The sequence below is a fragment of the Ambystoma mexicanum genome, chromosome 4q (assembly GCF_040938575.1).
Source record: "Ambystoma mexicanum isolate Mex_15411 chromosome 4q, UKY_AmexF1_1, whole genome shotgun sequence".
NCBI lineage: Eukaryota > Metazoa > Chordata > Amphibia > Caudata > Ambystomatidae > Ambystoma > Ambystoma mexicanum.
Genome location: NC_090928.1, coordinates 1,099,355,389 through 1,099,376,528, shown reverse-complemented (window position 1 = coordinate 1,099,376,528; position 21,140 = coordinate 1,099,355,389). Strand labels below are relative to the sequence as shown.

Below are 21,140 nucleotides of genomic sequence, written 5' to 3'. Positions count from 1 at the left end.
CTTCCCCATTCCCCTTTTTGCCCCATAGGGCATAATGGGAATGGGGAAGGTGCTAATTATGGTACCGCAAATTTGCGGTACCATAATTAGCACCGAGGTCCCTTTGCGGGTTGGTTTTTAACACTTGCAAAAAGCAGGCGTTAAAGTACCTGCCCGCAAAGGGACCTCGTAATAAGGCGGTACGGGTTAACGGTCACCGGTACCATTACCGGTGACCATTAACCCTTACCGCCTTCTTACCGCCTTCCGTGCAATGAGGCCCAATAACTGACACCTGCGCTGGGAGACTGTTCCATTGACAAGAGGACTTTCTTGAGATGTTCCTACTTTTGAGCAGGTAACATATATCTGCAGGTTAAGCACTCATGAACGAGTGAAAACTACAATCACAGGTGTGAATCCCAGCAGGGGTTGGTACTCTGTCGTTCATACTTCCGATGCCCTTTAATCGAGTTATAATATGCTGTACAACTCCGACATTCTGATTGAAAAGACACTTTGCAAATCAGGCGTAATGTGTTAGTAACAATTATCCAAGCACTTAGAAGCATGAAGCCCTACATGAAAATGCTAAATTGTTCTTAATTATTAACATGGAATTTAAAAATAGAAGAATGTAATTTCTTTACCTGAGATTCTGTTGTAACCCCTTTTAAGCCAATACACGGGACAAGGGTTAACACCGGGAAATCTTGATCTGCAAGCTTCTGGGACTCAACACATCTCTGCCTCTGTTTTATAATCCCTGATTTGGATAAGGTCTCTTCTGGTACTCTGAGTGGAAAAAAAACACACGTTAATTCAACACTGTTACTTGAAATGTGTCAATTAGATAAACATGTTTTTAGATATGCAGATGATCCTTACCAAACACAGACATTCAATAGATCAAAACAAGTATATTCATAACAAATGGATACTGAAACTGTACCAATCCACCTTTTTCATACTCAGATTTGGGGGTAACAAAATGCATCCAAACATTTGAAGAGGATAATCCGTTTAAAAAAAAAAGGAACAAAATCTGTTTGATGGGCACCATCGAAACTTCAAATAGAAATAAACTTGCATAAAATGCGGTTAATTCCTTCTTAGCTTATACTTTAGTAAACATGAAAAATCATCCATTTACGAAAAGAAAACAAAGAAATAGACAAGACTTTAGACTGCAAAACGTGGTTTAATGTAATGTCAATAAAATGTATTTCAATTCAGCTGAAATGAACATACATGTAAACATTCTGTGAACAGTTACAAACAAAAATAAATACAAGAAAAATAATTAAGTATATAGCCCTTGCACCTATGATCGAGAACGCTAAATAAAGTGATACACATGGTGAAGCGTCTCCAGTTCTTTTTTAGTTTGGGTTATTAGGTGGCCCTATAAGCCAATGATATTGCATTAGAAAACAGGTAATGAGAGATGGTATGTGAGAAGTGACACAGAGCGTGTTGTTTGGTTATTTACCCACATATTATTTGCCCATGACCATGGTAAGCCCTATGGGAATTTCCACCAACTCCCTGATCCTCCCCGCCCACAACATATCCTCCTGGGATCTCATCTCTTTGAGCTCACTCTATCAATTAGTTAAATCAAGATTTCGACTCCCAGTGATTTGTACCCATAATTAATTTTCAAGTATTACCAAAAATGTTTTTAAAGCGAACCATTCAATCAGTAAATTGGCATGTCAAGGATTCAAACATGTGACTTCCCATCCATCGCAAAGAGAATCTCAAATCCAACTTAGAGAGAGGGGGACACATTGACTTACACATTGAGAAGCTGCCAGTTTTAAGGAATGAATTAATGTATAGATTGACACATCAATCTATATCACAAGGTCTTAGAGCTAAATGTTAAGGACTACAAAAACAAACCTTAACACATTTTATTTTTCAAAATTGTAAATAATCAGTATGCCAATCCACAGATATGTTATGCATTTCTTTATTTTTGTTTACAAATTAGAATTAACATGTCTTTGAAAATCCCAAGAAATGTTCTACAAATACACTTTTTCTCAACAATTCACACTGTAAGGAAGGCATGGTATCAAACAGTGAAGACAGACACAAGTGATCACAGTTCAAGGGTGTTTATTGAACTTCAATGGATTGGTAACATGCCTGTCTAAACCTAAATCTAAGGATGGGAGCAAGCTCTGACCATCAAATAATAATAACACAGTCCTAGTGGGGTCTGCCAAAATAATAGGGCTTATAGTAAAAATCTATTGGCAATCCTTACTTCTAAATACAAAATGGTGTGGGATAAAAATGGACACAAAAGAAAAGTGTTCAACAAATAATATGTCAGGATAGTTCAGCAGTTGGGTTCCCTTCCCCACGTTTTCAGTACACGACAAGGCAGCATGTGTGTACTTCGCACACATTCTACCTTCTTGGCCACGACCTAACAGTTCAGTACATAGGCATCAGTGTTTTCCGCCAATGTCTCTCAATGCAAAGGGCCTGTTGCAGCAAACAAAACAACAAAGTTCCTTTCCTTTGTCAAGGTTTCCCTTTCAATAGTTCAAGATTGGTCTCCCTCCTTCGTGCTCGGACCACGGCTCGCCCTTTTCCGGGCTCAGACCCCTTTCCTATAATGTTCACAAATTGGTCTCCCTCGTTCGGGCTTGGACCATGGATACTCCTCATCCAGACTCAGAACCCCATTCGATACCAGAATCAAAGACTTTTGAATGTGCAATTGGTTTTGCTTAAACCATTGCAGGACCACTTTGATTCACTTCACACAATTTACACTTCACATTGCTTTTCTGTTTTTGTTTCCTTTGGTCAAGATACCATACAGAGATCTTTGATTGAGCACATTCACAGTGCCGGACCACTATGTCAACCGTATTGTATCTTTTCTTCTAATGTTCAAATATTCACCAGCAATTCATCTTCACTCGCGTCTTTCATCACATGCATTTAACAATGTTCCTTCCAGTGCTCAATTTACAATGTTTCCGCTTGCAACCTTGACTCTAACACAGACCAGTCTCCCCAACTCACTGGCTGTGTTGTTCTCTGTCGTTTCTTTGTTCTTGGAGCCAAGGACGATAACACAGCAGCTGATGCTCCTCCCTGCCTTGGCCAGTTGTGCGGAAGGACCCTTAATATCTCTGACACACAATGCAGGATTCTTTAGCCTTGTTTCCTGGTCTTACATTTCCTGCCTTGAAGGTTTCTTGAAAGTAATGGCTTCTTGTCAACGAGGTCAAGGATGTTACCCCTCTCATGATCCTCTCGTGCCTGTCCGTCTTTCTCCCCTTGTTCAACTTCCAACTTGAAAATGTGTACCTTCATGTGTTTTGCCTCGCTCAGGGTGTGCTCTTGTGCTCTGCCTTTTATCTGTGTGGGGAAGTGTAATGGAAATCAGGTATGAGTGAGTGTCAATAATAGCCTGATCTCGCATGAGCATAGTTTTGGGACAGGTCATGTACGTGGCGCGGGTGTGAGTCTGTTTTCTGCCAGAGCGGGCTGTCTGTGAGAAAGTGTTCATGCAGGAAAGGGGGGGGTGAGTTTTCTTACTATCCCATTGGGTAAGATGGGATAAAGGTGTTACAGGGAAGAGAAGGATACCGTGTCTCACCATCCGGTGTCCCACTCCCACTCTTCTAAGACCACTCAATCAGGTAATCCTCCCACACTTGTCCACCCCCAGAGTCTGGATCCAAAGGCGATGGCCATGCCCTGGCCACCTAAGAGAGAGATCCGCTGGGACTATACACAAACCTGTGATTTGGCAGACCCTTAAATGCGGCGGTAATAGCGCTACTGCCGCATTTAAGGGTTAACGCCAAACTTGTGATGAGGCCCTAAGACTCAAGAGGGGTGAGGCTGACTGAAAGACCTCAATAAGCACACAAAGCAAGGACACTTACAAATTACTTCAGACAGGTGTTATATTAAAAATATAGACACATTTATTAAAAGGCCTTTGTAACATCGACCATAGCAAAGAATCACAATAATACTAAAGTAAACCAACACGTCACAATCAATACAAAATATTTACAAGACCGAGGGGTCTAAGGAGTTATGAGCACGTAATATGTAGACCACCTAGATGGGGAGGAAAACAGGCAGTGCAAGTAATCATTAGACCCAGTTCGACATCAGAAATAAACCTATCTAGGAGGAAGTCCGAACCCTATGAACAGAGGAGCCTTATGCTCGAAAGTACCTGCACGCGCTGGTGCCAATGGATAAAGTAAGGTCTCTTCAAGAGTCTCAGGCAGTTCAGGAAGGTGAATGAAGCGATGCACAACAAGTCCCCACTACTCAAGCAAGGCCTCCACTTGTAGGCAGAGGCAGGGTCAGAGTGCGGGATAGAGTGGCTATTTCACAACAGCGGTAGAAAAGAAACAGGCTCCTGCGCGAGGGGCCACCGGTTGGGGTATGGACTATTCACCGGTCCCCGACACAGGCAGACCCAGACTTCTCCAGTTCAGTTCACGTTGCTGGCAGGTTCAGCTGTGATGATCAGGACGTCTCGACACTGTGTCGATTCTGTGTAGCAGGATACAGGGTTGAGGGTGTCCCAAATGCAGCGCACGTGCACAGGTTGTTACCGCAGCAGGGCAACACAGCAACCGTATTTACTCTGGTCCGGGCGCACTCGTCTCACTTCAGACCTGGGAATGCCAAGTGTACGAATTTCAGTGTGAGGTTGCCGTGGACGCAGAGCAAGCAGTAGACCAAGTTTTGAAGGCTTCCCCATAACAGCAGCAGTGACAGAGCAAAGCGTCCTGCGTAAACTGGTCAGCCCACTGGTTGGCCCAGGGACACTTCCGAAGAGGCTTACTTGCAGTTTTTGATGAAGGTGCCAGGAATAGTTGATCCCACTATTCCAATCAGTCGAAGCGCCTTTGCAGACCTTTTAGGATCATCAGATGCAGAGGGGTCTCGCAGGACGACAGCGGCTCAGGGTGCCAAACCTTCAGCGGGTCACCAGTGGTTCCTTGACTCAGCTTCTTGTTGCAGGATACTTGGCTCCTTATCCCTTGTTCGGTGTGAACTCAGAAGATCAACATGGTAGTGGTGTTTCCAGCCTCCTTTTATCCAAAGTTCCCTTTGCACTAAAACGGAGAGGACCCAATGGGAGATCTGCTCACAAACACTCACACCATACATGGGCCTATCACGGACCACGGTGGTCCCAGGCATTTAGAACACTCCAGACTCTCTGGCACCCAGGATGTGTATTGGGAACAGACATCCCAGCCCACATCCCGGAGGCACACACAAGGCATGCAGATGCCCGCGAAAGCATTGGGTTTCGCGGGAAAGTGCATGACCATATAAGGACGGACCCGGGTCGGCTCAACCTGGGGTACGTGAATGGGCAAGACGGTCAGAGGACAGGACAAAGAACCTCGTGGCATGGCCATTTTGGAGCCAGGCCACTCATTTGTGCCAAACGCGTTAAGCGCGGATAACATGGCGAAAAAAGGGTTCAAAACACAGGAGAAACGATAGCTGCCACCAGTCCTGTCCGTGACACACTTGCACAGTTCACAATAAGTCCAGCGAGAGGTTCTAGGGCCTTTGGAATGACTAGAGACCAAAGAGTCTAGATCAGGGTGTCAAACAGCAGAAACAAGTTTGGGGGTTGCCACATGGACGGAAAATTACATACAATATGAAATCATTGCTAACACTTGCCCCTCCCAGACTAAGGACTCATGGAACTAATCCACCCCTTGATGGGTTTCTTGTTCAGGTTGGTTAAACATTCTGGACAACTCATCAGCATTGCTATGTTGGACACCTGGTCTATGCTCAATAGTGAAGTCAAAGCCTTGTAGACTTATGAACCACCTAAGCAACTTTGGATTCTCTCCCTTCATGTTCATCAGCCACTTTAAGGGCTTATGGTTAGTTTGCACAGTGAAGTGGGTCCCATAGAGGTAGGGCCTCAGCTTCCGTAGGGCCCACACAACAGAAAAACATTCTTTCTCTACTGTGGACCATTTGAGCTCTCTGTCCTTAAACTGGCGACTAACGAAACCAATAGGGTGTTCCTTACCCTTCTCATCTACTTGTGATAGTACAGCTCCTATCCCAGTGTCAGAGGCATCTGTCTGCACAATAAAAGGTTTTTGGTAATCAGGGGCACTGAGGACAGGGGCCTGCCACAAGGAGTCTTTTAAGCCATTGAAGGCCTTCTCACACTCTTCAGTCCAAGTTACCTCCTTAAGTTTCTTTGGAGAGGTGAGAGCAGTCAGAGGGTCAGCTATGGTGCCATAGTCTGCCATGATATTTCTGTAATACCCCGTGAGTCCTAAGAAGGCTCTCACCTGGGTCTGTGTAGGGGGGTAGGCCAGTCTTGTACTGCTTGTACTTTACTGGGTAGAGGCTGTATCCTCCCTCCACCTACCTCATGTCCCAGGTAAATCACTGAGCCTTGTCCAATCTGGCATTTACTGGCCTTTATGGTCAAGTGGGCTTTCTGAAGAGCCTGTAACACAATCCCAAGGTGTTTCACATGGTCTTCCCAGGAGGCACTAAAAACTGCTATATCGTCCAGATATGCAAGACAGAATTCATCCAACCCATTCCACACATGATTCACAAGCCTCTGGAAAGTGGCAGGTGCATTTTTCAACCAAAAAAGGAATTACCCTGAACTGGTAAAGACCTTCCAGGGTTGAGAATGCTGCCTTCTCCTTGGCATGTTTTGCAAGGGCTATTTGCCAATAGCCTGCAGTGAGGTCAAACGTGCAGAGGTACTTGGAGGCACCCAAGGTATCCACCAGCTCATCTGTTAGAGGCAAGGGGTGTGCATCCGTCTTGGTGACAGCATTCAGAGTCCTGTAATCCATGCAGAACCTCAATTCAGAAGTGCCTGCTTTTGAAACCAAAACCACAGTGCTGGACCAAGGACTACTGGAGGGTTCAATCACCCCAAGCTATAACATTTTGTTGACCTCCATCTTAATGTAAGACCATACTTTGTCTAACATCCTGTATCCCCTACTTTTGGTAGATACACTGTCTCCTATATCTATGTTATGTTTGCACCAAGGTGTCAAACCAGGGGACAGTGAAAACAGGGGGGAAAATTGCCTAAGCAAACTCTTCACCTCAGCCTGCTGATCAGAAGTCAGGTGAGGGGGCACTCGGACACCCTCAAAGGAGCTATCTGAAGGACTGCTTTGAAACGGGTCAGGGAGAGGTTCAGACTCCTCTTCCTCAACATCTGAAGCCAATAACAGTGCTGCGATTTCAACTCTTGGGATGAAAGCCTTCAGCCTATTTACATGAAACACTTTTGGAGCCTGTCCAGGCCTTCCAAGGTCCACTAAATAGTTGACCTCACCCAGGGGCTCCACCACTGTGTAAGGGCCTGACCACTTATCCTGTAAAGCTCTAGGCCTTATGGGATTCATGATCACGACTTGCTGACCAGGTTTGAAGTTGATGAGGGAAGCTTTCTGGTCATACCAATGTTTCACCAGGGCTTGTCTTGCTTATCTCTAGCCAGACCCATCAGGAGCACCATCCTTTTGCTGAGCCCTAACACACATAGTCTACTACGTTGGTAGTAATAGGGGGAGTGGGCATCTCCCATCCCTCCTTGACTATGGCTAAGGGTCCCTGCACAGGGTGACAAAACATAAGTTCGAAGGGGCTGAAGCCAACACCCTCTTGTGGTACCTCTCTGTAGGCAAACAGTAAGCATGGTAAAAGAAGATCCCATTTTCTTCTCTGAGGCTCTTCCAGAGCCTCAATCATACTTTTTAAGGTCCTGTTAAACCGTTCCACCAGACCATTGATCTGGGGGTGATATGCGGAAGAAAACTTGTAGGTGACCCCACATTCCTTCTACATAGCCTGCATATACTTCGACATAAAGTTGCTGCCTCTGTCAGACACAACTTCTTTAGGGAAGCCAACCATAGTAAAAATGGTGAGTAAAGCTTGTGCGACTGACTTGACAGTCACAGTTTTCAATGGGATGGCCTCAGGATATCTGGTGGCATGGTCGACCAATACCAGGATAAACCTATTGCCTGAGAATGTTTGGGGGTCAAGGGGTCCAACTATGATGATCCGTACCCTCTGGAATGGTACACCCACAACTGGGAGTGGTACCAATGGAGCTTGGATTGTTGAACCACTCTTACCAGATAACTGGCATGAGGCACAACTCCTGCAGTGACTTTCTACTGCACCCACATCTAGGGCCAGTAGAAGTGCATGGATAACCTTTGCTTGGTCCTCTTATTACCAAGGTGACCAGCAAGGGGCACTTCATGCACCAGCTGCAGGAGGAAGGGTCTTACAGCAAGGTGAACCCCCAACCTCCTATGGTCTCCTTCTGTAGACTCTGTGGGCTCACTATATAGGAGTCCACCTTCCCAATAAATCCGATGCTTCCCAGGAGGTTCACCCTCAAGCTGGGAGCAGGCCTGTCTCCTTAGGCCTTCCGGAGATGGGCACTCACGTTGGCCTTTACTGAATTCTTCCCTGTCAGGACCACCTTCTACTAACAAATCGTTTAGTTCAGGATGGTCATTGGGGTCAAATACTTCAGGCATCACCACCTCCTCGTCAGGTCCGGATGATTGACCAACTACCTCCACCGCAGTGGTAGGTGAGTTAGGGGGAATATTTTCTTTCCCTCGTTTTGGTTTCTTGACTCCTTTAGCCTTGGGTTTCCCCTTTGGCTGGGGCAGAGCATTGGTCTTGGCCAGTGCTGCCCTCATTTGAGACCTTGTGCAGGGTCTGTCAGCAGTATCTCCCACAAGCCCTAACGCTCTGAGATCATTGCCCAACAAGACGTTTCTTGCAACACTCCTCTGAATGCTCACTGGATTCCTGACTGCTGTACCATTGATAGTAAGATTTACAGGTATTACTGGGAACATGAGAGGTGGGCCGTCAGCCAACTTAGTGGGCATCATAGTTGCTCTGGCAACTTCCTCTGGGTCTACCAAGGTAGAATCCACTACAGTTCGACTGCACCCACTATCCCTAAGAGCTGGAGTATCTACTCCATTGATGAGCACACTGTCTTTAAAGTAGTTCTTAGTTTTATCTGGAATCCTAGCGCAAGTCTCTGCGACTTTAGGCTCCCAGGAACCCAGGTAAACTAAAACTAGCTCAGCTTCTTTCCCACTGGGGAAGGAGTCTGAGGAGAAGGATGCTCCGGTAATCTCTTCTTCCTCGTAGGAGGAGAAGACCAGATTAGCAGAGTGGACCTCCAAGGTTTTGACCTTACATCTGGGAACCCCCTTCACGTGGTCAGTTGCTCCACAAGCAAAACAAGATTGGGTCTGTTTACATAAGGAGGCTTATTATAACCAGAGTTTGGTTTCAGAGGCTGACCTCCACTACCCTGTGAGGTCTCTTGTATCTTACCCTTATTTTTCTTTTTGTGGCCCTTTTTGGAAGAAGATTTATCAGTTTCCCCACCCTCCTTATCTTTGGACTTGTTCCCTTCCTCCTGCTTACCAGGATGAGCCTTGTCCTTATGGGACACTCGATGTGACACCCATAAATCTGCTACAATGGCAAGTTTTTTAGGATCTATCTCCTTTGAATCTGCCAAATGCTGCTTACGCTTAGGGGAAGAAGATGCAAAAATATGTTCCAGCATGACAAGATTTATCATACCTTCAAAGGTAGAAACCTTATAACCTTCGAACCAGCCAGTCAAGTTTTTTAAGGATTCAGTTACATAAGATACCCAGTACCACCTTCTTTTTTCTAATACTCTGAATCTTTTTAAGTATTGGGCAGGAGTCTTTCCAAACTTTAAAATGAGAGTCTGCTTCAACATTGCAAAATCTGCTCTCTCAGCTTTCGACATTTCCATAATGGCACTGCAGCCAGAATGGGGCAGTCTGCCAAGTAACCAGGCAATTTTTATCAGCATTGTCAACTTGTTGAACTTCACATGCTTACTCAAATTTATTCAGCCAGTCCATAATGTCATTCTTTTCCTCATACACACTGAGCAGATCTTTTGGAAACCTTGGAGGAGAGGAGGCCCCAGACCCATGTCCAGGACCCTTGGATCCATTGGCAACTTGAAGCTTGGCCAGTTCCAACTGGCAATCCCTGTCTTTCTGTTTTTCTGCCTGCTCGATTTTTTGTTTGGCCATATTGAAATCAAGCTCCTTCTGCCTAAACAGCAGCTCTTGCTTCTTGAATTCAAGTATGGCCTCCCCATCAGCACTGGCAGAGGAAACATTGGACATTTCATCCTCCCTATCCTTATGGTCGCTGTGGACCATGTGCAGTGGCAGAACTGTCAGTTCTACCAGTGAGAGCAGCCCCACCTCCTTCTGCACTGTCCTCTGAAGCTATAGCGCTAAGCTAAGCTTCTTGCCACACCATGATTCTTTGGATCATTTCCATTTTGGTGCCTTGAGAGGAGACACCTCTCTCAGCACACATCTTTTTCAATGTTTCGGATTTAGAAGCATTTAAAGTTAACAAGGTAGTTGTTTCCATACTGTTAGATAGGACTATGGCCTTTAAAAAGTTATACTACGACAATTCACTATGTGTCCTGGTAGGAATAACTGGAAATGCCTTCGCTCGTGCGCAACACTGGATACCTTCAGTCCTATCCCACCGCTGTACACCAATTTGTTAAGATGGATTACTGAACTCTGACCTGGAGGGGCAGAGGTTCAGAAAGCCAGCCTAGTTTCTTGGAAAAGGTTAACCTCTGGACAAGCCAGACCAATCAGGGTAGCGATGGCGGCGGTCAAGACTAAGGCCCTCATTACAACCTTGGCGGAGGACCATGGTGCTATTAGCACCATGGTCCATGCCGCTAAGGTTGCAATTCCGCCATGGTGGATGGCGGAATTACCGCCCCATTCCAAGGTGAGTGGGGCGGTAATTCCCCATTCACCAATGGCCCCTTCCCCATTCCCATTTTTGCCCCATAGGGCATAATGGGAATGGGGAAAGGCGATAATTACGGCACCGTAAATTACGGTGCCGTAATTATCGCCAAGGTCCCTTTGCGGCATGGCTTTTAATGGCTGCAAAAAGCAGCCATTAAAAGCCATGCCGCAAAGGGAACCTTGTAATCAGGCGTTAAGGGTCTGCGCTGTTTACGGCACCGTAAACCCCTTAACGCCTGAGTCGAAATGAGGGTATAAGTCCCAAGAGGGGTGAGGGTGACTGGAAGACCTTAATGAGCACACAAAGCTATATTAAAAATATAGACACATTTATTACAAGGCCTTTGTAACATCGACCATAGCAAAGAATCACAATAATACTATAGTAAACCAACACGTCACAATCAATACAATATATATACAAGACCGAGGGGTCTAAGGAGTTGTGAGCATGTAATATGTAGACAACCTAGATGGGGAGGAAAACAGGCAGTGCAAGTAATCATTAGACCCAGTTCGACATCAGAAATACATCTAACTAGGAGGAAGTCCGTGCCCTATGAAGAGAGGAGCATTATGCTCAAAACTACCTGCACGCGCTGGTGCCAATGGATAAAGTAGGGTCTCTTCAAGGGTCTCAGGCAGTTCAGGAAAGTGAATGAAGCGATGCAGAACAAGTCCCCACCACTCAAGCAAGGCCTCCACTTGTGGGCAGAGGCAGGGTGAAAGTGCGGGATAGATGGGTCATTACGACCCAGGCGGTAAGTACGCCAACTTTACCACCATGGTGTAAACTACGTTTGATGGTCCATTGCAGATTCTTTAAGACACTAAGAGAAACTACGTTTACACCATGGTGGATGGTGGATTTACCGCCCCATTCCAAGGTGACTGGGGCGGTAAATCCCCATTTCCCATTTTACCCTTCCACGTTCCCATTTAGTTAACCCTTAACGCCTGAGTTGTAATGAGGCCCAGAGTCACTATTTCGCAACAGCGGTAGAAAAGAAACAGGCTCCTGCGCGAGGGGCCACCGGTTGGGGTATGGACTACTCACTGGCCCCCGACGCAAATGCAGCGCACGTGCACAGGTTGTTACCGCAGCAAGGCAACACAGCAACCCCGTTTACTCTGGTCCGGGCGCACTCGTCTCACTTCAGACCTGGAAAGGCCAAGTGTACGAAATTCGGTGTGAGGATGCCATGGATGCAGAGCAAGCAGTAGACCAAGTTTCGAGGGCTTCCCCGAAACGGCGGCTGTGACAGAGCAAAGCATCCTGCGTAAGCTGGTCAGCCAACTGGTTGGCCCAGGGACACTTTCGAAGAGGCTTACTTGCAGGGTTTGATGAAGGTGCCGGGAATAGTTGATCCCACTATTCCAATTGGTAGAAGCACCTTTGCAGACCTTCTAGGAGGATCAGATGCAGAGGGGTCTCGCAGGACGACAGCGGCTCAGGGTGCCAAACCTTCAGCGGGTCACCAGCGGTTCCTCGACTCAGCTTCTTGTTGCAGGATACTTGGCTCCTTATCCCTTGTTCGGTGTGCACTCAGGAGATCAACATGGTAGTGGTGTTTTCAGCCTCCTCTTATCCAAAGTTCCCTTCGCGCCAAAACGGAGAGGACCCAATGGGAGATCTGCTCACAAACACTCACACCATACGTGGACCTATCACGGACCACGGTGGTCCCAGGCATTCAGGACACTCCAGACTCTCTGGCACCCAGGATGTGTATTGGGAACAGACATCCCAGCACACATCCTGGAGGCACACACAAGGCATGCAGAAGCCCGCAAAAGCATTGAGTTTCGCAGGAAAGTGCATGACCAAATAAGGACGGACCTGGGTCGGCTTAACCTGGGGAAGGTGAAGGGGCAACACGGTCAGAGGACAGGACAAAGAACCTTGTGGCATGGCCATTTTGGAGCCAGGCCACTAATTTGTGCCAAACGTGGAAAGCGCGGATAACATGGCAAAAAAAAGGGTTCAAAACACAAGAGAAAAGATAGCTGCCACCAGTCCTGTCCGTGACACACTTGCACAGTTCGTAATAAGTCCAGTGAGAGGTTCTAGGGCCTTGGAATGACTAGAGACTCCAGAGCGCGGTAAAATAAGTTACAGTGCACTCTTGTTTCATGTTGCACAAAAGCTGCAACATGAGGAAAGGACTAAGGGAAACAAAGTCTCCCAGTACTGACTGTTTTAAGGGCATGTCAGTTTCCCCATAAGAATTGAGCGAAAGCCCAGAGGAGTGCGGCGGAAGGCTGCGCTTCTCTGACAAAGTCTAGATCAGGGTGTAAAACAGCAGCAACAAGTTTGGGGGTTGCCACATGAAGGGAACATTACATACAATATGAAATCTTTCCTAACACATTTAAGTTCAGATACGTATTCTTTTAATTGTTTATGATGTCAGGCTCTGAAGGGATTGACCTACTGAATGTACAGCATTCCTCTTTTAGCTTCTAAAACTCTCTCCACTTGGTCTGGCAAACCAACAGCTTCTTATACAATCACATCGTATACAATGCAATTTCAAGAAATGTGGCAAGTCCTCTTTTGGCAACACTAGATTTGAGAGGTATGTACAAAAATGCAGTAAACCATTTCAGCACATACTCTATTCATATATTGATAAGGACATTTCTTTGAGCTGAAAATATATGTTTTGCTTCTGTTGTTTTAATGAAGTAAGATTGAGATATGATCATCTATATTTTCCAAAAGGCATGCCAATGAATACTGATTGTGAATTGTATGTATGTATCTAATGTACATCGAATGTGCAAATTAGGGTTTATTCTTCAAATCCCTCACATAAAATCAACCAACACAAGGAACACAGCACAGTTCTCTGCAGACAAGGGGAACATAGACATCCAATATAAGATGTACAAGAGTTGGAAACAATAGTGTAGTCAGTGAGTTTAAGATGCCATGCAGCGGGCTGTATCCGCTCAGCAAATCATTTCTTGTGCAGTAGCACCTTTGAGCGTTTCTTATTCGCAGAATGGAATTACCATAATAAATGATCTCATACCCAAATAACCCAACAGCCTCAAAAAATATGGCAAAGTGCTACTTTATTGTCTGCTCAAATAAAGTAGGAAAATCTTGTGAGCATACAAATTGCAGCTCACTCACTCTCAGATATTACTCAAGTACACAAAGGTGTTTTACTTTGATGTGCATCAGCTATGACATCATCCTATGTGGCAAACAGTAAGACCTAGCGAGGGGACCGATTGGTTAGGGGAACATATATACCTATAGTATGCATAAGTATTAATAGCCTCATTTGCTGCCCCTTTTCTGGTAGGTATGCCTCGATCGAACCTCGAAAAATGTATAATACAGATTATAGCAAAATACTAACAGCAGATTGGTATCTGCAACATTGTATAGCATATCGCTCATAGCCCATTATGATTGGTTGGCACACTCTCCCAGCCTTGGACATTCAGCTCGTTTGCAGCAGGTAAGCAAAATGAAACCCAGGTGTGGGGGGCAAGTCAGACCACTTCCCACTTTGGCCAATTAGCCTACCATCTCTCATCAGTTAGGCCTTAAGCCAAGGCTCCCTGTTTGTAGTTGACCTTGCTGGCTGTTTTTCTTCTCTGGAACCTTTAAGGGAGTAAAGGTATACAGCTATCTTTGTCTTGATCTTAATAAATACTACTGGTCTTGCACCACAGGTTGGTAGACAACAAATGTGTCCATTTCATCCATGTATTTAATGCTATTTGATTTAATTATGCTAGGTGCTATTACTACCCTTGACCAGTGGTCGAAGTGAGCGGGAGCGGTCGGGAGCGGTGCTCCTATACTTTTTTAAATTACCTTGTACAGCTCCTATACTTTTATTTTAAAAAGAAACCGTTCCGGAATGGTTTTCTTTTAAAATAAAAGTGTAGGAAGAAGTTGAAACCTTCACTTTCAGTGCACTGCACTGAAAGTTCCCTTAAACATCAGGTGCAAGTGTTTTGAGGGGTGTATTGTGTGTGGGAGGGGTTGTGGCAATGGGGCTTGTGGGGAGCAGGGCCAGGCCAGCAGGGAACATAGCTCCACTACTTCTATTCATACACTTCGACCACTGCCCTTGACCATCAGAGACTTATATATGCTCTTTGCATCCTTGATTGTTCAATACTTGGCACTTGCAGAGGTTTTTGCCTCTACTTAATCTCAGAGAAATGTGTCCTTGGCTCATAACCTATCCTAGTCTCAGCAAAACAGATATTCTTTGTTCCTCATACAAAGCTGTTTCTCCAGCTCTGCAGACTTGTTGAGTTTCTGAGGTAGTTTCCACACGCTCCAACGTTCATTTTCATCATGGCAGCTTTACTTACATTACAGTTTCTACAACAGCAAGTTTCAATATATTGCATCAACCTTGCGTGTTTTCATATGTACATGTGTTGAGTTTCATCTGACTCCTCCTCTCAACCCAGATGATTTCTTCATCTCTTTATATTCGATTACTTGTACTACTTCGATTGCATTTTCATTGAAGTATCTGGTTATCGTTTCTGTGCATCCTTTTGTCTTCTCTTTATGACATCACTTTACCCTTTTCAGTTTTCATCGACAGCTCTTCTATGTCTAGTGGTGTATGCAGCTATTCTTCCACCACATCAGTGCAAGGGTACATTCGATACGGTTGTTTGAGTGCATAACGTCTCTCATATCTCCGATGCAGTATTGGGATGATGCACATAGTCGTCCTGCTTTTTTTCCAGTATGACAGAGGTGAGGGGCGGGTACTACAGATGATGTCATCTGCTTCTCTACACTCTTGTGGTCTGAGAATCTAGTGACTCCAGACTTGTTTCTCTTAGTGTCTTAAATAATCTGCAATGGACCATCAACAGTTCACAGGAGTAGGGATTATGGCTCACTATGGTATTGGAACACCAAAGTACACTAGTACACCAAATGTCAATCAAAATTCAATAAGGCATTGATATTATACATTTTTAAAGTCGGTAAGTAGTACTTAAGGTGCAGGGGAGAGGGACTCAGCCTTGGTATCTAGGCCGGGATACAATTGAGAACAAGAAGAAATCCAAATTATGGATAACTGCGTCCCGTGCACACTTTCAAGAATCTCGAAAAGCGTTAGGCAACTAGAAAAAATCAATAAAAAAAGAGAAGACCATCTTCATCTAAAGAAAACGACCCTTGGAATTTCTCCTCTTTTTTAATTCTTACACATTTGAACTTTGAACTTTAAGAGACACTAAATTACATTGTTGAAAACCTTTTGATGAACTCCCCTAGGCCTTTGGACGTTTTGAAAGTGTGCAGGGGATGCAGTTATCCATAATTTGGATTTCTTCTTGTTCTCCACTATGGTATTGGTTCAGTAAGTGGTCCTACAGGCCAGCAACACTCCAGAAAATTACAACAGATTTCTTAAGATGTACCCCTGCAATTAAATAATCTTATTGAGGCGTTAAAGCTGCCAGAGACAATGAATTTGATTGCAGGTGAAGGCTGACATTGATCTATTTGAATAACTAGCATTCAATTAAATGGACCAGGACAACAGAGACATGCGATGACCAAGATACAAAGCCAGCCTTTGCAATAGCTCTGAAGATGTATACATGTTGTCCTCCTGAAGACATTAATTCACAATTAGAGTGACGTTTTTTAGTCTGGTTTGTGGTTGTAAAATGGATAGCGCTAGCACTTGGCTGCTGGTGTGGCTGATGTGTGACAGTAATATCACAAAGACATGCCATAAGTGTTTCTGCTACTTTCTCTTCTGTTCTTATGTATTTCTCCCTGGCCCTGTTCCTGCTAATTTAATATACCAGTAGTTTAGGGAAGAGCAACTTTTTACCAGGGCCACTTTCCATCAACATGAGATTTGTTTGTGTAGTTCCTGCTCTCCGAAACCCTCAACATGAGATGAGACGTTTTTGGATTCCACCTGCTACAAAGGACAGACCCATCAGAAATGTTTCACACAGATTCTCCCTGGTGTTGGTGGGTGGAAGGTAGGACGTGCACTGGTAATAGAACCAACCAAAAGGTAAAGAAAGAAGTGTTTTTAAGAAGATGTTTATAGAAAGTATAATTCAGGGAGAGTGGATATATGGTGGCAAAACTGTTCTGGGATAACTTGGGATCCTCTTCCAGGGGTAGGTGATATAGTTGGAGAGTTAAATTGAAATATAATATGTTGGTTGTGTTTTTGATGTCGGGGAAGTTCCAATGGTGGGGAAGGGGCACACAGTGGAAGTGAGATGATGCAAGGTGTGGCTGAATGATGAAGAGGTTAAATAGGGTTGAACAATGTAGGGTGCTAGGATGAGAGTGAGGAGCGATAGGAACATGTGGGGTTCATGTGAAAATAGGGAATGATACCTAGTCTTCACCCCCCTGCTCTATTTAGTGGAAGGTGAAAGGGAGATGGGAAGGCAGATGAGCCTCAGGAGCAGCCTGAAAGGCAGTCTGGGGAGAGAGGCTCTCCCAGTTGAATGCCTTTCATCATGCAGGCAATGTGTACCTGCATGTTGGAATGGGCAATCATGCTGTCCGTTCCTTTATGCAGTATCTGGAGATGTGGGCCATTCTACACCATATTGTAGAATATGCGGACATGAGTAAGAGGCCCAACCACAGTCAGTGTCACCAACTGCAGCTATTAGGCATGTGCTGCCTTCAATGGCAACCCCTGTTCCTGTATGCAGGGGACCCAACCAAGACAGCACAGGCGTAATAGCTCCATTTGGTGCCAATAGCCATGGTTGGGCCTCTTAGTCATGCCACCGTGTTTTACCACCTGGTGGAGAATGTCCTGCCTCTCCTGATTTTCTGGCAAATACTTCCTTTGCAACAGTGGAGTAGCTTACCATTCATAGCAGGGGTGATAGTGGATGGCATATGCTTCTAATACGTTGGAATATGCTGCATATTAATACGCCTCCTCCTGCCGCTCATCTGCATTCTCCTGTTCTACCACTGTAAGTACCTCCTCATCAGGTTGCCCTTGCACCTTAATCTCTGTCTCATCGTCCATCTCCTGCTGCCCTTCAATTTCTGCAGCTTTGTGTTCCACGTCCTGTTACGCCCCATGTCTGCCTTCTCTGGTTCTGCTTCCCGATACTACTCACCCTCAAAGTCTGCCTCCTCCTGTTCAAGCTCCTGATGCTAACCCTCTTAACCAGAAGAGTACATGCTCCCAAAGAGGTGTGAAAATAAATGTGGGGTTGGGGGCCACTATGGAAAGCATTTCCACAGTGGGTTTCTACCAGTGCAAAGGAGTTTACTGTGGATCTCTTTTTTTCCATTTCTACAGTGGTGTACGGACACATAATTAAAATGAATACAGGGGACCATAAAAGTGCAAAGAGGATATTCAGGGGAAGGGGCACCCAAAAACCAGTCATGACATTCTGAAGAAAGGCTTTTCACAAATGTTTTCTTTTTACTATTTGTATTTCTTTTGTGGAGAAAAGACTGGGAGCCAAAAAGCAAACTACCAGAAAGCGAGTCTCCAAGGTTTTATAAAAAGAGGAGCCAGTCAGATATTAAGGAACTTCTCAAAACAGGCACAGTGCACAATAAAATGACCACTACAATGATTGAAATGTGAAAAGAATACACAACATATGCTCTCACTGGCTAGAAAATAAGCTCTCTGTCTCTCTCGGCATCTCAAATTTTGGAGCAACCACGTTCTGCCCTCTAATAGCTAACCATATGCCCACAGGGTGTCAGGAAGTTAGGTGGGCTTTTCATCAGCCCACACACACTCTCCAGGCATTCACAAGCTCTGATTTGTCAACTTAAATACCTATAGATAGTCTGTGCCTGTTCTTGATCCAACAATGCATGTTCAATTTCGCAAATCTCTTAAATAGACTCATGCCTGATTTCTGGCTAACAATAAGACCGAGAGATCTTGTGGAAACTCCAAATAATGCCAGTGATATACCATTATCACTGCAAGTTCCACTGGTGATGGTTTTCATGTCGATACTCATAAATCATCATTATCCTCATCTAAAATAGCTGCCTATGTTATTGTTTATGAAAAGCATCAAGAGATGGGGATATCTCCAAAGCAGGATATATAAATCGCCATACCCTCCAAGCCTCCACTCGTACATCACATAACCAGAATTCTACTTTGTGTCATCCATGCCAGATTTCAAACAACAGTTATGTTCTGAGAATGTTAAAACATGCAGGTACTTTGGAGATGGACTGTCTCTTGTACATGTTTTGCTAATTTCAATGCAGTGGTCTTAAGCTCCAGCTGAAATCATCAAGAAGGAGCTGCTGCTATACGTAGAGTAACAAGGTATTTGATGAGAGTGTTGAAAAAGACTATATTTTACCACTGGCAAGAAGAATTCACATAGAGAAAGTCAGAGTTCCTAAAGAGCTTCCAGTTGTTGCTAATTTTCTAATGGGGAAGTATGGCATGGGTAAGAAATGTCTATTTCAGGACTCCGACAGGTGTTCACGTTAATAACCTGCAACTGGGGACTAGGTAAGTGAGTCAAAATCCCTAAACTGTTGTAGTAGGAGGGAGGCAATCATCCCATCTCAGGATGATTCACAATCTAACACACACGCAGCGCACTTACTTAAACATTAGAATCTGTGCTTGCAAAGTTAACAAGTGCTTCGATGCTTCCAGGCACTTGAATTCCTCATAGAAATATATTTTAAAAAAACTGCAACCATGGTTAATCTCACAAAGGTGTAGATGGCCATTATAGAAAGCTGTGCTCATTAATTTGTATGCTGGGCAGACGAAGCCAGTTGTGGACCCGGGCACTGAATGGATAGTTAAGTTGTTTTTTTCAGTGTGTTTTGCTTTTTTTCCCAAGGGAGAGCAAAACACAGTCATTTGCAAGCAGGCCCAGATGGATCTGGAGATTGAGTTAAGGTGTTTCTCTCCAAAACAATACTTTGGGTTGGAAGGTGGTAAACAGTTTATGGGCTGCCTTAACAGGGATTGGACGCGCTGGAGATGTCAGAATCCTTTAGGAGACGTTAAAGCCTTCAACCTCACTATCAGCAAAGCCTTGGGCATCTCAATACCTTTTTTTTAAATACTGTGTTATGTGCACAGCTGTTGTAACCTAACCTGGTGACAATGACAGAGGTTGAGCCCTAGTTTATCTGGGGCAGAAGGGGAAGACATTCAGGCCACCTACAGCCAAGGAAATTGAGAAACTGCACAAAAAAGGGGGGAAGTGTATCAGAAATTCCTCTTCTCCACCTACTCTCATGTAGCTGACACCAGATAAGGATGCTATCCAACATTAAAATGTGTTACCTAGGTGATACGATGCCTAATTTGGTTACAGGTGTATTGCAGTCCTAAGTGAAGACACCATGAACATTAATGGGAAAGCCACAAGTTTCCAACTGGGAACAGGAAGGATGCCAAGACTGTTAACTTCATTCATTAGGGAATTGTTTACATGATAGTGCAGTTCAAATGAAAGGGTGATCGTCCCAAACAGAACAAAAAAGAAACCCAATGGTGAGGATGGCTCTCTACTTAATGGGGTTGGCGCTCTTCCTCCCTAGAATCCCCCTGTTGATCTCTTTTGTGAGGTGTCAGTATTTATGCCTTCCTGGGTTCAGAAACAAGTTTTCCAGTTTGAAGACTTCAAAAAGAGGTTATTTCACCCTTATCAGCATTACATGCTTGACCTGCAGATGGTCAGAGAATGAAGCGGACAGGGAAACCTGGATGTGGCATGTAGGCTCTAATTAGGCCTGTTATTCTTTGTCCTTTTTGTTTTTTCCCACCGGTATAGGTCACAGTAATATGAGGAACCAGGAATGAGACACGGACACAGAGGGTTAGGGTTTTGCCCACAAACCTTTATTGACAAAAGATAAAGGTGTTGGGAAATGTCTCTCTGTATCTACACTTAGAGGTATTTCCCTACCGCGAACAAAACTAATGGGCTGTCAGTTGTCAGAATATCTTAAGAAAACATCCTGTCTCCAAAGTACTATGGGCCTCATTACGACCCTGGCGGTAAGGGGTTTACGCCAGCGTTAGCTGCGCCGACCCCTTACCGCCAACTACGAGTTCCCAGAGCGCCATGGTCACTTTTCCGCCCGCTTTTTGCGGGCGTAAAAATCCATGGCGCTATGGGACCTCGGTGTTAATTACGCCACCGTAGTGTACGGTGGCGTAATTAACACCTTCCCCACTCCCATTGAGCCCTATGGGGCCGAAATGGGAATGGGGAAGGGTAAATGGGTCA

At 44.8% G+C, this 21,140-nt stretch overlaps 1 protein-coding gene across 2 annotated transcripts in view; it reads right to left on the bottom strand.

Moving 5' to 3' along the window:
* The window catches only part of GALNT14 (polypeptide N-acetylgalactosaminyltransferase 14), a 1,917,720-nt gene that overhangs the window by 120,620 nt on the left and 1,775,960 nt on the right, over positions 1–21,140 (bottom strand). For both annotated transcript variants that reach the window (XM_069608667.1, XM_069608668.1), the window contains exon 13: positions 630–774. In XM_069608667.1, the coding sequence (XP_069464768.1) occupies positions 630–774 (145 nt within the window). The remainder of the gene's footprint in view (positions 1–629; positions 775–21,140) is intronic.